The sequence below is a fragment of the Protomyctophum bolini genome (assembly GCF_963924005.1).
Source record: "Protomyctophum bolini genome assembly, chromosome: 10".
NCBI lineage: Eukaryota > Metazoa > Chordata > Actinopteri > Myctophiformes > Myctophidae > Protomyctophum > Protomyctophum bolini.
In genome coordinates, this window is record NC_137871.1 from 17,279,293 (window position 1) to 17,297,739 (window position 18,447).

The 18,447-nt window shown below is 40.4% G+C and overlaps 3 protein-coding genes across 3 annotated transcripts; all 3 read right to left on the reverse strand.

Moving 5' to 3' along the window:
* Nucleotides 1-1,123: 1,123 nt before the first annotated feature.
* Nucleotides 1,124-3,457, reverse strand: LOC308322176 (protocadherin gamma-A9-like; the record flags this gene model as incomplete). Its single annotated transcript, XM_080773368.1, has 1 exon — nt 1,124-3,457. The coding sequence occupies exon 1, from the start codon at nt 3,440-3,442 to the stop codon at nt 1,124-1,126; it is 2,319 nt and encodes a 772-aa protein (XP_080629494.1). The 5' UTR covers nt 3,443-3,457.
* A 2,208-nt stretch (nt 3,458-5,665) lies between these two features.
* LOC308322177 (protocadherin beta-15-like) lies at nt 5,666-13,418 on the reverse strand (the record flags this gene model as incomplete). Its single annotated transcript, XM_080773369.1, has 2 exons — nt 5,666-6,783; nt 12,101-13,418. The coding sequence occupies 2 exons, from the start codon at nt 13,416-13,418 to the stop codon at nt 5,666-5,668; spliced, it is 2,436 nt and encodes an 811-aa protein (XP_080629495.1).
* Nucleotides 13,419-13,823: 405 nt separating this feature from the next.
* Nucleotides 13,824-18,107, reverse strand: LOC308322178 (protocadherin beta-15-like; the record flags this gene model as incomplete). The annotated part of the gene is made up of 2 exons (XM_080773370.1): nt 15,798-18,107; nt 13,824-13,919 (listed from the first exon to the last, which is right to left on the reverse strand). Exons 1-2 carry the CDS (start codon nt 18,090-18,092, stop codon nt 13,824-13,826), a joined length of 2,391 nt encoding a protein of 796 aa, XP_080629496.1. The 5' UTR covers nt 18,093-18,107.
* Nucleotides 18,108-18,447: the final 340 nt, after the last annotated feature.

Here is an 18,447-nt window from a genome sequence, read left to right on the forward strand (position 1 = left end):
ACAATGTAACACTTGCTTGTGTTATCACTTACTTCTCATCAGTTGCTACTTGCAACAAAAGTTGATTTCACAAACACAACTCAGCCTTTTCAAATACAACTCAATGTAAGAGAAAACGAGATTAAAGGGATATTTCACTTTCAAAATAACCTTTTGGTCATTTCATCGTCTACTCACTACTCAGGCTTATGTGAACACCCGAGACAGTTTTAAAGTTGCTTCATTCAGTATTTAGATATTTGATATTCTTTTATAGTTGCCCCCTTCCTATAAACCCATTGTAACTGCTAGATTCATCTAAAACATTCTTTTTCATGTTTGTTTATAGAGCCTAATTCTTTCTGATGCTTTTCATTTTCCAAAAATTAAAAAGTACTAATAATAATAATAAAAAGTAAAACAAAGGGATCTCACGTATTAGGATGGCACCAGAAAAAAGGACGGGTGCATGTTTTCGATGAATCTATATCATGGTTAAAATGGAGTTTGAAGTTTGAGAAGGGCAGCTAAAATGAACAACACATATCTAAATACTGAATTGAGTGCCAACATGGGGTGTTCATACAAGCCTGAGTAGATACCAAAAGTTTTTTTGAAAGTGAAATATCGCTTTAATGTCTTGAAGCAAAATGAAATGTACCATAACATTAAGGAAATAATTGCTAAATATATCTCAGCAAATGCACTGGGTGTGGACATCTGACCACGAGACAAAGACAGATGGTATCTATATATTTTCTATCAATAAATGCACGAAGTCTGTCTGTCCGTCTGAATTCGACACACGCGATCCACACCACCGCAGGGGGTGCATGGCCGGTGTCGAGTCGGTCGGACCAACGGTTGTCCAGAACCGCTCAAAAAGGGACACAGACATAGTATATGGATGGGGCATGCATGCCTGACAAAGAACTCCATAAATGGGCATACAAGGGACACAGACACAATATCTGGGTTTGGCATGCATTTCCAACTTGGATCGTTCCAAGTAGGCCAGTGCCCTACGGGCACTGCTCCAGGGAAATAGAAGAATGCCACAATTGTCATGATCATAATGTGATAAAACATACTGCAGGTAACAAGATATTTACAAGATGAAAAACAATTAGGTGATTATATGTCCTTATTGGTCTAAACTAGCAATTCTTACCTCTGGTGACCCATCAGAGTCTCCAAAAGCCTCAGCAAAATCATTTATAGATTTCCTCATAGTGTCATCTGCAGGTAGAGTGTTATCGTTATACGAGTGGACAAACTTGAAGTCACTGGTCCTAGACCCTGTGGTCAGATAGGCATCATAATTGTAAGTGCTGCGTAAAGTTCCTGTGCCATCAACTTCTGCATAATTTGGAGGGAGATAAGCACTGGGGATGGCAACCGCTCCATCATACAGCAGTCTGGGCTTTCTCCTTTGACAAAACCTCACACCCAGGATGACAATAATGAAGGTCAGGAAAAAGGTGGACACAGATACCAGTGCAACAATAAGATATGAGGTCAGTTTAGAGTTGTTCTCATCATAAGATATATCTTTAAGCTCTGGCACTTCCGCCAAGTTGTCAGAAATGAGTAAATATATGGGGCAGGTGGCAGAGAGAGAAGGCTGGCCATTATCTTTCACTGCTACGATGAGGTTCTGTTTCATGCTGTCAGATTCAGAAATGTCCCGCTGTGTCCTGATCTCTCCGCTGTGGAGACCAATAGTGAAAAGTCCTGGGTCAGTGGCTTTAACGATATGATAGGACAGCCAGGCATTCTGTCCAGAGTCTGCATCTACTGCTATCACCTTGGACACCAAAGAGCCCCCCAGAGCTGCTTTGGGGACCAGCTCAGTCATAAGAGTGTTGCCCTGCGGGGCCGGGTACAGTATCTGAGGGGAGTTGTCATTCCCATCTGATATGAAGACACTGACAGTCACATTGCTGCTGAGAGGAGGAGAACCATTGTCTCTGGCTATCACATGGACTTTAAAATTCCTGAACTGTTCATAATCAAATGACCTCACAGCGTGGATAACCCCTGTGTCTCCATTAATGGATAGGTAGGAAGTCACAGGGGCACCATTCACTTCACCAGGAAAAAGAGAGTAAAGAACTGTGCCATTTTGTCTCCAGTCAGGGTCTAAAGCAGAAACCGAACACAAGGTGGATCCAGGTTTGTTATTCTCAGTCACATAGGAACTGTATGATTGTTCTTCAAACTCAGGTGGGTTGTCGTTGATGTCACCTATTGATAGGTGAATAGTTTTAGCTGATGACAGAGGTGGAGAGCCCTTGTCTGTTGCAGTTATTGTAATGTTGTAATCAGACACTAGTTCACGGTCCAGTTCACTTATTGTCACTATTGAAAAATAGTTTTTGATAGAAGGAACAAGCTTAAAAGGAACATTTTGCTGAATGGAGCAAATTATCTGTTGGTTCTTTTCTGAGTCTCTATCATGTACATTAATGATGCCCACTTCTGTACCAGAAGGCACATTCTCTGGTATGGGACTAGACAGAGATTTTAGATATATAACTGGGGCATTGTCATTCATATCAGTAATACTTATAATTACTTTTGCATCTGAAGAGAGACCATATCCATCTTTTGCTTCTACAAACATTTCATATTTGGATCCCTCTTCATAATCAATGTAACCTGTTACAATAATTTCTCCTGTTGCTTGATCTAGTGAAAATAATGTGTGTGACTGTTCAGACACTTGGCTAAAGTCATATGTAACTACTCCATTCACACCATCGTCTGCGTCTGTTGCACTGACAATAATAACTGGAGTTTTCAAAGGCGAGTTTTCAGGTAGACTAACTTCATAGACGGCCTGACTGAACACCGGGGCGTTATCATTAGCATCCAATACAGTGACGTGGATGATTACAGTACCTGATCTCTGTGGAGAACCACCATCTAGAGCCGTCAGCAGTAATTTAATTTCCTGCTGCTCCTCTCGGTCTAACTCTTTGTCTAAAATTAATTCACCATATTTTCTACCAGCACTGGTGGTCTGGGTATTCAAGAGAAAGTTGTCATTCCGTTGTAGTGTATAGCTCTGGACAGCATTATTGCCGATATCTGCATCATTGGCGGGATTAATGCGATACCGAGCTCCTTTGACAGCCGATTCACGAATTTCCAATTTAATAACATCTTTTTGGAAAACAGGTGAATTATCATTAATGTCTTGTATTTTAAGTGATATGCGATGTAATTCTAAAGGACTCTCCAAGAGCAACTCGAATTTCAAAAGACAAGAAGGCTTTTCTCCACAAAGCTTCTCCCGGTCCATTCTCTCCGCAATAACCAGATCCCCGTTTCGAACGTTGAAATCACAATATTTCCTCTCGTTTTCTTTCAAATCAAGACGAGCTTTACGAGAATCTAATCGACCCACTTCAAGTCCGAGGTCCTTGGCTATATTTCCAATAACAGATCCTGGCTTCATCTCCTCCGGGATAGCGTAGCTTAGGTCGCCATGAGCACATTGAAACAAAAAAAGAATGGAGACAAAGCCGCAGCATTGACTTAAAGGTCTCTTCTTAACCATCTTCATAACAGCAGTAAGTCGCCACGTATTTGTCAATAATTATTGACACGGGACTAAAAGGTAGCCTACAATTTCAGCAGACTAGGCCTACTAGTTCTTGCTTTGCTTTGACAACAGCTTTCGACAACCTTCTAGTTTTTATGCCTCAGCTATGTGGTCACGTCAGTGGGAAATTAATACATTATATCATTCTGTTAGTGTATAGCGACACCGTGAGGACACTGATGCCACATAACATACCCAAGGGTACGTTGCAATCCATGCAAACTAATCCCCTCATCTTGTTTGCCAGCCTTAATATTTATAAACTAACTAATCATTTGCAAATTGCATCCATACATGTTACAAAGTATAGAAAGCTAACACTTTTTCTTCAATGAACCCATATTTAACGTGGCAGGTCATTCATCTCTATCAAAACCGAAACATTTGCAAAGTACCACGGCAACAGGCCCATGTGTGATCCATAATAATACAGCGTGCAAAGAGGAATTCAGCACCATGGACAGCGACATTAAGCAGGGGGGAAAGCAGCCTTTACATTTTTGTTTAGCACACACACACACACACACACACACACACACACACACACACACACACACACACACACACACACACACACACACACACACACACACACACACACACACACACACACACACACACACACACACACACACACACACACACACTCCAGCTACAAGTCCCACCTATTCAGCCAATTACAACTCAAAATCTTTAGGCATGCAGACAAGGTCAAAACTATCTGCTAGTTCAACGTTTTCAAGAGAGCCTATGTTTTCCCCTTTGTTTCCCACCCCACAGCACAGCTGTGGGCGTTTGGACTATTGATTGACAGTGATATTTAAGTGACTAGTTTGAGCTATTCATTTTCAGACTCACAGTCACAATTATCTTATATCATATCTAAACAAAACTTTACCAAAACAACACAAGTGGTTTAAAATAAAAACATAACCAGCTAATATATGCAGTACTGCATGTACTACTCAGCAATGTACTAACAGTACACTGAAACAAAGAGAGGAAGTGCTTCACTGAATTTAAAAGTATAAAACACAACCATATAAACGAATACACTGTATGTGGACGTCTGACCACGCACCAGACAAAGACAGTATGAGTAAAACGAAATTCAAAGGGTATAGAATAATGCCACAATAGTTTCAAGATCATAATGTCATAATATGATATTACCAGATAAAAAAAACATTAAGTTATTATATTGATCAATTAACTTATTATATGTCCATTGATCTAACCACTACAACTCTTACCTCTGGTGACCCATCAGAGTCTCCAAAAGCCTCAGCAAAAGTATTCATAGATTTCCTATAGTATCGTCTGCAGGTGTTGTCGTTACAGTTTTCAGGTGTATGGTATATGTGTCCGACTGAATAGAAAAAATATTTTCCAATTTATCAGATATTCACTTAAACACAGACAAAAGATCTTAAGGGATCAATTTCTTAGTTCTCATCAGTCAAAGTATAACTAGGAACAAAGCTAAAAATCAGCGATTTCAAGCCTTTTCAAATACAACAACAACAATGCACAATGCAAATGAATCATAGAAATCCAAGCACCACGTTCAAGTGACTATATGCTCAAGGTTCCTCACCTATGTACCTCAATTATGTAGGACTTTTGCCAACAAAAACTGATCTCAGACTGAACTCTCATCCGTCATTTTCTCACAAACCTTTACCAAAACAACACAAGTCATGTACATTTAAAACATGACCATGCTATTATGCTAAGTATATTGCTGATGCTGAGGACTCTGCACGGAAGAAAAGTGAATGAATGAATACAAAAATAATATGTGTGTGTGTGTGTGTGTGTGTGTGTGTGTGTGTGTGTGTGTGTGTGTGTGTGTGTGTGTGTGTGTGTGTGTGTGTGTGTGTGTGTGTGCGTGCGTGCGTATATGTGTCCATATCCATAATTAAGGTATTAATGTCTTAAAGCAAAACGAAATAATAGCATAAATTAAGGAAAGTAGACTGTCAAATACACACTGGATGTGGACTTCTGACCACAGACAAAGACATGATCGTATGTGATATAAGGTAGATGATATTTAAAGCATTTGTATGACAATTAAATTACAACATGTCCTTGGTCCAAACTAACAATTCTTACCTCTGGTGACCCATCAGAGTCTCCAAAAGCCTCAGCAAAATCATTTATAGATTTCCTCATAGTGTCGTCTGCAGGCAGAGTGTTATCGTTATACGAGTGGACAAACTTGAAGTCACTGGTTCTAGACCCTGTGGTCAGATAGGCGTCATAATTGTAAGTGCTGCGTAAAGTTCCTGTGCCATCAACTTCTGCATAATTTGGAGGGAGATAAGCACTGGGGATGGCAACCGCTCCATCATACAACAGTCTGGGCTTTCTCCTTTGACAAAACCTCACACCCAGGATGACAATAATGAAGGTCAGGAAAAAGGTGGATACAGACACCAGTGCAACGATAAGATACGAGGTCAGTTTAGAGTTGTTCTCGTCATAAGACATATCTTTAAGTTCTGGAACTTCAGCCAAGTTGTCAGAAATAAGTAACAATATGGGGCAGGTAGCAGAGAGAGAAGGCTGTCCATTATCTTTCACTGCCACAATGAGGTTCTGTTTCATGCTGTCAGATTCAGAAATGTCCCGCTGTGTCCTGATCTCTCCACTGTGGAGACCAATAGTGAAAAGTCCTGGATCAGTAGATTTGACAATATGATAAGACAGCCAGGCATTCTGTCCAGAGTCTGCATCTACTGCTATCACCTTGGACACCAGAGAGCCCCCCAGAGCTGCTTTGGGGACCAGCTCTGTCATAAGAGAGTTGCCCTCCGGGGCGGGGTACAGTATCTGAGGAGAGTTATCATTCCCATCTGATATGAAGACACTGACAGTCACATTGCTGCTGAGAGGAGGAGAACCATTGTCTCTGGCTATCACATGGACTATAAAACTCCTGAACTGTTCATAATCAAATGACCTCACAGCGTGGATCACCCCTGTGTCTCCATTGATGGATAGGTATGAAGTTATAGGGGCACCGTTCACCTCACCAGGAAAAAGAGAGTAAAGCACTGTGCCATTTTGTCTCCAGTCAGGGTCTAAAGCAGAAACAGTACACAAGGTCGATCCAGGTTTGTTATTTTCAGTCACAAAGGAACTGTATGATTGTTCTTCAAACACAGGTGGGTTGTCGTTGATGTCACCTACTGATAGGTGAATAGTTTCAGAAGATGACAGAGGTGGAGAGCCCTTGTCTGTTGCAAAAATTGTAATGTTATAATCAGAAACTAGTTCACGGTCCAGTTCACGTAATGTCACCAAAGAATAATATTTTTTGATGGATGGAATGAGCTTAAAAGGAACATTCTGCTGAATGGAGCAAATTATCTGTTGATTATTGCCTGAGTCTCTATCATTGACATTAATAATGCCCACTTCTGTACCAGAAGGCACATTCTCTGGTATGGGACTAGTTAGGGATTTTACATATATAACTGGGGCATTGTCATTCATATCAGTAATACTTATAATTACTTTTGCATCTGAAGAAAATCCATATCCATCTTTTGCTTCTACAAACATTTCATATTTGGATCCCAATTCATAATCAATATCACCTATTACAATAATTTCTCCCGTTGCTTGATCCAGCGAAAATATTCTTTGTGACTTTTCAGACCCTTGGCTAAATTCATATGTTACGATTCCATTCACGCCCTCGTCTGCGTCTGTTGCACTCACAGAAATAACTGCAGTTTTTAAAGGCGAGTTTTCAGGTAGATTAACTTCATAGACGGCCTGACTGAACACTGGGGCGTTATCATTAGCATCCAATACAGTGACGTGTATGACTACAGTACCTGATCTCTGTGGAGCACCACCATCTAGAGCCGTCAGTAATAATTTAATTTCTTGCTGGTCTTCTCTGTCTAACTCTTTATCTAAAATCAATTCACCATATTTCCTACCAGTACTTGTCGTCTGAGTATTCAAGAGAAAGTTGTCATTCCTTTGCAGTGTATAGCTCTGAACGGCATTATTACCCATATCTGCATCATGGGCAGCATTAATGCGATACCGAGCTCCTTTGACAGCAGATTCACTAATTTCTAATTTGATAACCCCTTTTGCGAAAACGGGCGAATTATCATTAACGTCTTGGATCTGAAGTGATATGCGATGTAATTCTAAAGGACTCTCCAGGAGCAACTCGAATTTCAAAAGACAGGAAGGCTTTTCTCCACAAATCTCCTCTCGGTCCATCCTTTCCGCGACAATCAGATCACCATTTCGAAGATTGAAATCACAATATTTCCTCCCCTTTTCTTCCATATCTAGACGAGCTTTACGAGTAGCTAGTCGACTCACTTCAAGTCCGAGGTCCTTTGCTATATTTCCAATAACAGATCCTGGCTTCATCTCCTCCGGGATAGAGTAGCTTAGGTCGCCATGAGCATATTGAAACAAAAAAAGAAAAGAGACAAAGCCGCAGCCTTGACTTAAACGTCTCTTCTTAACAATCTTCATAACAGCAGTAGTTAAGTCGCCACGTATTTGCCAATAATTATTGACACGGGACTAAAAGATACAATTTCAGCAGACTAGGCCTACTAGTCCTTGCTTGGCTTTGACAACAGCTTTCGACAACCTTCTAGTTTTATGCCTCAGCTATGTGGTCACGTCAGTGGGAAATGAATACATTATATCATTCTGTTAGTGTATAGCGACACCGTGAGGACACATGCCACATACAATACCCAATAAGGGTACGTTGCAATCCATGCAAACTAATCCCCTCATCTTGTTTGCCAGCCTTTAATATGTATTAACAAACTAATAATTTGCATCCAAAAATGTTACAAATTAGAAATAACTAACACTGTCTTTTTCATTGACTCCATATTCAACGTGGCAGGTCATTCATCTCTAATCAAAACCGAAACATTTGCAAAGTACCACGGCAACAGGCCCATGTGTGATCCATAATAATAGAGTGCAAAGAGGAATTCAGCACCACGGACAGCGACAGTAAGCAAAGGGGGGAAAGCAGCCTTTACATTTTTGTTTAACGCGCGCGCGCGCGCGCACACACACACACACACACACACACACACACACACACACACACACACACACACACACACACACACACACAAGCTACAAGTCCCACCTAATCAGTCAATTACAACTCAAAATCTTAAGGCATGCACACAAGGTCAAAACTATCTGCTAGTTCAAAGTTTTCAAACCCAGCGTCCGAATGGGGGGGAAATGTAATTTTGACTGTGGCATTGGTGCCAAACGGGCTGGGGGGGTTTCAGAAACAGCTGATGCCTGATTTTTTACAGACAACCATTTACTGTATATGGTTTTCAAAGAATTGTACCAAAAAAGGCAAAATATCCACTGAACAGCATGTTGAGGTTAGGGGTCAGAGGAGAATGACCAGACTGGTTCTAGTTGATTGAAAGGCAACAGTAACTCAAACAACCATGTATGCAGATGAGCATCTCTGAACGCACAGCACATCAAACCTTGAGGCAGATAGGCTACACAGCATGATTATAGGTGTGCGAGAGAGAGAGAGAGTGCCTATGTTTTCCCCTTTGTTTCCCATCCCACAGCACAGCTGTGGGCGTTTGGACTAATGATTGACAATGATATTTAAGTGACTGGTTTGAGCTATTCATTTCCAGACTCACAGTCACAATTATCTTAGACTCATCCATCATATCTAAACAAAAGTTTACGAAAACAACACAAGTGGTTTAAAATAAAAACATAACCAGCTAATATGTGCTGTACTGCATGTACTACTCAGCAATGTACTGCCAGTACACTGAAACAAAGAGAGGAAGTGATTCACTGAATTTAAAAGGCAACGCAATGAGAAAGGAGATTCATGTCTAAACGCCAAAGACCATATGAAGTATACCATAATGAAGGAAATTAATCAAATACACTGTATGTGGACGTCTGACCACGCACCAGACAAAGACAGATAGTATGAGTAAAACAAAATTCAAAGGGTATAGAATAATACCACAATAGTTTCATTGTCATTATTTACAAGATATTTACAAGATAATAAACCATTAAGTTAATATATTGATCAATTAACTTATTATATTCCATTGATCTAACAACTACAACTCTTAACTCTGGTGACCCATGAGTCTCCAAAAGCCTCAGCAAAATGATTTATAGATTTCCTCATAGTATCGTCTGCAGGTGTTGTCATTACAGTTTTCAGGTGTACGGTATATGTGTCCAACTGAATATAATAGTCCATCCTTTTAACAAGACTAATATAGCACTTTTTAAATAGCAGTTTTGAACAGCATTGTAGATGCTGTGCCTTTGTTGATTCATGTGGTGAGCATAGGATGTATCACTGCTCCACTAATATTTAGTGACATGTGTGCACCAGACATTTTAAGACTACATTTTAATTGCATGCAAGTAAAAATGCTGTATACACGTTGTATTTTCTACTTGTATTGCTGATAGAAATACTGTATATAAGTATATGCAACCAAATAAATCTTCCTGTTTTCTTTTGTTTTTTTCAAGGGCTCCGATATTCAAATGTCAGCAGCATTGATAGATATACATATAGGAGTAAAATGCCCTGACAAGGCAAAAAATGTAACATTATGCATTGAAAAGGAAAATGTTTGCAAAAACAAAAAAAAAGTATTTTCCAATTCATCAGATATTCACTTAAACACAGACAAAAGATCTTAAGTGATCACTTTCTTAGCTCTCATCAGTCAAAGTATAACTAGGACAAAGCTAAACAACAATCAGCGATTTCAAGCCTTTTCAAATACAACAACAACAACAATGTACAATGCAAATGAAACATAGAAATCCAAGCACCACGGTCAAGTGACTATGCTCAAGGTTCCTCACCTATGTACCTCAATTATGTACTTTTGCCAACAAAAACTGATCTCAGACTGAACTCTCATCCGTCATTTTCTCACAAACCTTTACCAAAACAACACAAGTCATGTACATTTAAAACATGACCATGTTATTATGCTAAGTGCATTGCTGATGCTGAGGACTCTGCACGGAAAAAAGTGAATGAATGAATACAAAAAGAATGTGTGTGTGTGTGTGTGTGTGTGTGTGTGTGTGTGTGTGTGTGTGTGTGTGTGTGTGTGTGTGTGTGTGTGTGCGTGTGCGTGCGCGTGCGCGTGCGTGCATATATGTGTCCATATCCACAATGTGAGGTATTAATGTCTTAAAGGAAAACCAAATATAGCATAAAATTAAGGAAAGTAGCCTGTCAAATGCACAATGGATGTGGACTTCTGACCACAGACAAAGACATGATCATATGTGATATAAGGTACTGCAGTCTACATGATATTTAAAAGCATTTGTATGACAATTAAATTGCAACATGTACTTGATCCAAACTAACAATTCTTACCTCTGGTGACCCATCAGAGTCTCCAAAAGCCTCAGCAAAATCATTTATAGATTTCCTCATAGTGTCGTCTGCAGGCAGAGTGTTGTCGTTATAAGAGTGGACAAACTTGAAGTCACTGGTTCTAGACCCTGTGGTCAGATAGGCGTCATAATTGTAAGTGCTGCGTAAAGTTCCTGTGCCATCAACTTCTGCATAATTTGGAGGGAGATAAGCACTGGGGATGGCAACCGCTCCATCATACAACAGTCTGGGCTTTCTCCTTTGACAAAACCTCACACCCAGGATGACAATAATGAAGGTCAGGAAAAAGGTGGACACAGACACCAGTGCAACGATAAGATACGAGGTCAGTTTAGAGTTGTTTTCGTCATAAGACATATCTTTAAGTTCTGGAACTTCAGCCAAGTTGTCAGAAATAAGTAAATATATGGGACAGGTAGCAGAGAGAGAAGGCTGTCCATTATCTTTCACTGCCACAATGAGGTTCTGTTTCATGCTGTCAGATTCAGAAATGTCCCGCTGTGTCCTGATCTCTCCGCTGTGGAGACCGATAGTGAAAAGTCCTGGGTCAGTGGATTTGACAATATGATAGGATAGCCATGCATTCTGTCCAGAGTCTGCATCTACTGCTATCACCTTGGACACTAAAGAGCCCCCCAGAGCTGCTTTGGGGACCAGCTCTGTCATAAGAGAGTTGCCCTCTGGGGCCGGGTACAGTATCTGAGGAGAGTTGTCATTCACATCCGTTATGAAGACACTGACAGTCACATTGCTACTGAGAGGAGGAGAACCATTGTCTCTGGCTATCACATGGACTTTAATGCTCCTGAACTGTTCATAATCAAATGACCTCACAGCATGGATAACCCCTGTGTCTCCGTTAATGGAAAGGTAGGAAGTCACAGGGGCACCGTTCACCTCACCAGGAAAAAGAGAGTAAAGCACTGTGCCATTTTGTCTCCAGTCTGGGTCTAAAGCAGAAACAGAACAGACGATGAATCCAGGTTTGTTATTTTCAGTCACAGAGGCACTGTATGATTGTTCTTCAAACTCAGGTGGGTTGTCATTGATGTCACCTACTGATAACTGAATAATTTTCAAAGAAGACAGTGGTGGAGAGCCCTTGTCTGTAGCAGTTATTGTAATGTTGTAATCAGACACTATTTCACGATCCAGTTCACTCATTGTCACCAATGAATAATAGTTTTTGATGGATGGAATGAGCTTAAAAGGAACATTTTGCTGAATGGAGCATATTATCTGTTGGTTCTTTTCTGAGTCTCTATCATGTACGTTAATGATGCCCACTTCTGTACCAGATGGCACATTCTCTGGTATGGGGCTAGACAGAGATTTTAGATATATAACTGGGGCATTGTCATTCATATCAGTAATACTTATAATTACTTTTGCATCAGAAGAGAGACCATATCCATCTTTTGCCTCTACAAACATTTCATATTTGGATCCCTCTTCATAATCAATCTCACCTGTTACAGTTATTTCTCCAGTTGACTGATCCAAGGAAAACAATTTCCTAGACTTTTCAGAAAATCGGCTAAATTCATATGCAACTACTCCATTAACACCCTCATCTTTGTCTGTTGCACTCACAGAAATTACTGGGGTTTTAAAAGGCGAGTTTTCAGGTAGACTAGCTTCATAAACGGCCTGGCTGAACACTGGGGCGTTATCATTAGCATCCAATACAGTGACGTGGATGATTACAGTACCTGATCTCTGTGGAGAACCACCATCTAGAGCCGTCAGTAATAACTTAATTTCCTGCTGCTCCTCTCTGTCTAACTCTTTATCTAAAATCAATTCACCATATTTGCTACCTGCACTTGTCGTCTGGGTATTCATGATAAAATTGTCATTCCGTTGCAGTGTATAGCTCTGAACGGCATTATTGCCTATATCTGCATCATGGGCGGCATTAATGCGATACAGAGCTCCTTTATGAGCAGATTCTCTAATTTCTAACGTGATCACATCCTTTTGGAAAATGGGTGGGTTATCATTAATGTCTTGGACTTGAAGTGATATACGATGTAATTCTAATGGACTCTCTAAGAGTATCTCGAATTTTAAAAGACAAGAAGGTTTTTCTCCACAAATCTCTTCACGGTCCATCCTCTCCGCGACAATCAGATCCCCGTTTCGAACATTGAAATCACAATATTTCCTCTCGTTTTCTTTCAAATCAAGACGAGCTTTACGAGACACTAGTCGACCCACGTCAAGTCCGAGGTCCTTGGCTATATTTCCAACAACAGATCCGGGCTTCATCTCCTCCGGGATAGAGTAGCTTAGGTCGCCATGAGCACATTGGAACAAAAAAAGAAAAAAGACAAAGCCGCAGCATTGAATTAAATGCCTCTTCTTAACCATCTTCATAACAGTTAAGTAGCCTAATTGAACGAATTCGTCAATAATTATTTTGACACGGGACTAAAAGATACAATTTCAGCAGACTACGAGTTCTTGCTTGGCTTTGACAACAGCTTTCGACAACCTTCTAGTTTTATGCCTCAGCTATGTGGTCACGCCAGTGGGAAATTAATACATTACTTGCATTTCACTCTGTTAGTGTATAGTGACACCGTGAGGACACATGATGCCACACAACAAACCCAAGGGTATACTTTGCGATCCATGCAAACTAATCACCTCGTCTTTTTTGCCAGCCTTCATTTTTATTAACCAACTAATCATTTGCATCCATAAATGTTACAAAGTAGAAAGAAACTTTTGTTTTTCATTGAACCCATATTTAACGTGGCAGGTCATTCATCTCTAATCAAAACCGAAACTTGCAAAGTACCACAGCAACAGGCGCATGTGATCCATAATAATACAGTGCAAAGAGGAATCTAGCACCATGGACAGCGACTGTAAGCAGAAGAGAGAAAGCGTGAAGATTTGTTTTACAGGCGCGCGCGCGCGCACACACACACACACACACACACACACTAACTGTGTGTGTGTGTGTGTGTGTGTGTGTGTGTGTGTGTGTGTGTGTGTGTGTGTGTGTGTGTGTGTGTGTGTAACTGTAAGAGGTTAGATTATTCACACTATATGTGCACTTGTGTAATGTGACTCTCTGTTGTGTATTTTGTTTGTCATTAATGTTTTGTGTGTAGCTGCAGCAGGGGTGAAAGCACAAGACAAATTTCCCTTGTGGACAATAAAGTTTACCTTGACCGAACGTCTCTAAATGTCCGGCAGCTTTGTATGTGTCTAAATGATGATGAAATGAACATGGTGGACCCTATTTTAAACAAGTGTAATGCTTTATGGTGTCGTCCACAGACAGTAACAGTTTTGTATTGAGTTGTGCTTGAAATGTATACTGTAATTTTCCAATCTGTTAATAAAGACTTAAATCAATAAAGCAGCTACGGTCGACCTTTGATGTCCAATTAAGCCACTTTACCGCAGATTTAGGCTGCAGAGACTTGATATTGATTTCATTGTGCAGCTTACATGGAAAGGTGTGGTGTGTGTATACTAATATTTATGATGATATTATTGTGATCCTGTATCGTGTGATATTGTAGGCCTATGGTATTTGTACTCATACTTATTATTGTTTCCTGTCTGCATGCCTGTGCCTACACAACCACAGTAAACTGCCATATAAAAGCCATTCACTCTCCTGTCCAGTGTGTTTGGCCAATGCCTTGGGGGGGGGGGGGGGGGGAATGACTCTGGAAGTCATCGGTAACATAGCTCTAAATGCAACGCATTGGAGCTATGGACCATAGCTACAGCTTCACTACAGTCCAGGTGCGGAAACAGGCTACAGATTGCACAGGATCACGCTCTTGCGCGCGGAGAGAGAGAGAGAGAGAGAGAGAGATGTGTTCTGTTGGTGGATGGTGAACACAGCGGGCTACAAGCATTTCACTCTGCTAGTGTATTGCAACACCACAAGTGCAAATGACACATAACAGTTCCATGGTTATAATTCAATTTGTGAAATTAATATAAAAACTCTTAAAAAGTTAAAAAGTTATTTGCACTTAATATCAATTAATAATAATCACTATGATTAAATTTTTTCCCCCAGGAATAGTTGAATCAATTGAATTGATTGATTCAATAATATATTTCCAAAGTTTCCACATTTTTATAATATTCATTTTACCGACTCAGTCACAATTATCTCAGACTGCTTGCTCACTCATCCATCATATCTAAAAAAAACTTTACCAAAACAACACAAGCAGTTTAAATAAAAAACATAACCAGCTAATATGTGCAGTAAATTGCTGAGGACATGCAACGAAGAAACAAAGAGGAAGTGATTCTGAATTTAAAAGGAAAAAACTACAACCATATCCACAAAATGAGATTCATGTCTTAAAGTGTGTGTGTGTGTGTGTGTGTGTGTGTGTGTGTGTGTGTGTGTGTGTGTGTGTGTGTGTGTGTGTGTGTGTGTGTGTGTGTGTGTGTGTGTGTGTGTGTGTGTGTGTGTGTGTGTGTGTGCGTATATGTCCATATCCACAATTTCAGGTATTAATGTCTTAAAGCAAAACCAAATAATATAGCATACAATTAAGGAAAGTAGCCTGTCAAATGCACAATGGATGTGGACTTCTGACCAAAGACAGATAGTAGTATACTGCAATGTAATCCATTCAAATGATATAAAGAATGCCACAATAGTGCCATATGTGATGGTACTGCAGTCTACATGATATTTAAAAGCATTGATATGACAATTAAATTACATTCCTTAGTTTGGATTCCTTGATCCAAACTAACAATTCTTACCTCTGGTGACCCATCAGAGTCTCCAAAAGCCTCAGCAAAATCATTTATAGATTTCCTCATAGTGTCGTCTGCAGGTAGAGTATTGTCGTTATACGAGTGGACAAACTTGAAGTCACTGGTTCTAGACCCTGTGGTCAGATAAGCGTCATAATTGTAAGTGCTGCGTAAAGTTCCTGTGCCATCAACTTCTGCGTAATTTGGAGGGAGATAAGCACTGGGGATGGCAACCGCTCCATCATACAACAGTCTGGGCTTTCTCCTTTGACAAAACTTCACACCCAGGATAACAATAATGAAGGTCAGGAAAAAGGTGGACACAGACACCAGTGCAACGATAAGATACGAGGTCAGTTTAGAGTTGTTCTCGTCATAAGACATATCTTTAAGTTCTGGAACTTCAGCCAAGTTGTCAGAAATAAGTAAATATATAGGACAGGTAGCAGAGAGAGAAGGCCGTCCATTATCTTTCACTGCCACAATGAGGTTCTGTTTCATGCTGTCAGATTCAGAAATGTCCCGCTGTGTCCTGATCTCTCCGCTGTGGAGACCGATAGTGAAAAGTCCTGGATCAGTGGATTTGACAATATGATAGGATAGCCATGCATTCTGTCCAGAGTCTGCATCTACTGCTATCACCTTAGACACCAGAGAGCCTCCCAGAGCTGCTTTGGGGACAAGCTCGGTCATAAGAGAGTTGCCCTCCAGGGCAGGGTACAGAATCTGAGGAGAGTTGTCATTCACATCCGTTATGAAGACACTGACACTCACATTGCTGCTGAGAGGAGGAGAACCATTGTCTCTGGCTATCACATGGACTTTAAAACTCCTGAACTGTTCATAATCAAATGACCTCACAGCGTGGATCACCCCTGTGTCTCCATTAATGGATAGATAGGAAGTCACAGGGGCACCGTTCACCTCACCAGGAAAAAGAGAGTAAATCACTGTTCCATTTTGTCTCCAGTCAGGGTCTAAAGCAGAAACCGAACACAAGGTGGATCCAGGTTTGTTATTTTCAGTCACATGGGCAGTGTATGATTGTTCAAACATAGGTGGGTTGTCGTTGATGTCACCTACTGATAGGTGAATAGTTTTAGAAGATGACAGAGGTGGAGAGCCCTTGTCTGTGCCAGTTATTGTAATGTTGTAATCAGACACTAGTTCACGGTCCAGTTCACTTACTGTCACCAAAGAATAATAATTTTTGATAGATGGAATGAGCTTAAACGGAACATTCTGCTGAATGGAGCAAATTATCTGTTGATTATTGCCCGAGTCTCTGTCATTTACATTAATAATGCCCACCTCTGTACCAGAAGGCACATTCTCTGGTATGGGACTAGTCAGAGATTTTAGATATATAATTGGGGCATTGTCATTCATATCAGTAATACTTATAATTACTTTTGCATCTGAGGAGAGACCATATCCATCTTTTGCTTCTACAAACATTTCATATTTGGATCCCAATTCATAATCAATGTCACCTGTTACAAAAATGTCTCCAGTTGCCTGATCTAATACAAACAACCTTTGTGACTTTTCAGACATTCTGCTAAATTCATATGTAACTACTCCATTCACACCCTCATCTGCGTCTATTGCACTCACTGTAATAACTGGAGTTTTCAAAGGTGAGTTTTCAGGTAAACTAGCTTCATAGACAGTCTGGCTGAACACTGGGGCGTTATCATTAGCATCCAATACAGTGACTTGTATGATTACAGTACCTGTTCTCTGTGGAGAGCCACCATCTAGAGCCGTCAGTAATAACTTAATTTCCTGCTGCTCCTCTCGGTCTAACTCTTTATCTAATATCAATTCACCATATTTGCTACCAGCACCAGTCGTCTGAGTATTCAAGAGAAAATTGTTATTCCTTTGCAGTGTATAGCTTTGAACGGCATTATTGCCTATATCTGCATCATGGGCGGCATTAATGCGATAGCGAGCTCCTTTGTCAGCAGATTCACTAATTTCTAATTTGATAACCTCTTTTGGGAAAACGGGTGAATTATCATTAATGTCGTGGATCTGAAGTGATATGCGATGCAATTCTAAAGGACTCTCCAAGAGCAACTCGAATTTCAAAAGACAGGAAGGCTTTTCTCCACAAATCTCCTCTCGGTCTATCCTCTCCGCGACAACCAGATCACCATTTCCAAGATTGAAATCACAATATTTCCTTTCATTTTCTTCCACGTCTAGCCGAGCTTTACGGGCAGCTAGAGTCACTTCAAGTCCGAGGTCCTTGGCTATATTTCCAATAACAGATCCTGGCTTCATCTCCTCCGAAATAGAATAGCTCAGGTCACCATGAGCATAATGGAACACGGAAAGGAAAAAGACAAAGCCACAGCATTGAAGAAAACACCATTTCCCAACCATCCTCGTAACAGCAGACATGTCTGGATGTAGGCTACTTAATAAATATTAGTATCCAACTAAAGAAATATCAGCAGACTATGAATTATATTGCTTGGCTTTCACAACAGCCTTCGACAACATTCTAAATAGTTTGTCTCTCAGTCAGTTATGTGTTCACGTCGCTGGGTGGTGAATACAGTTAGGCTACGTAAAGAGCATTTCACTCTGCTGGTGTCTAGCGACACCGCGAGTGCAAATGACACATAACAGATCC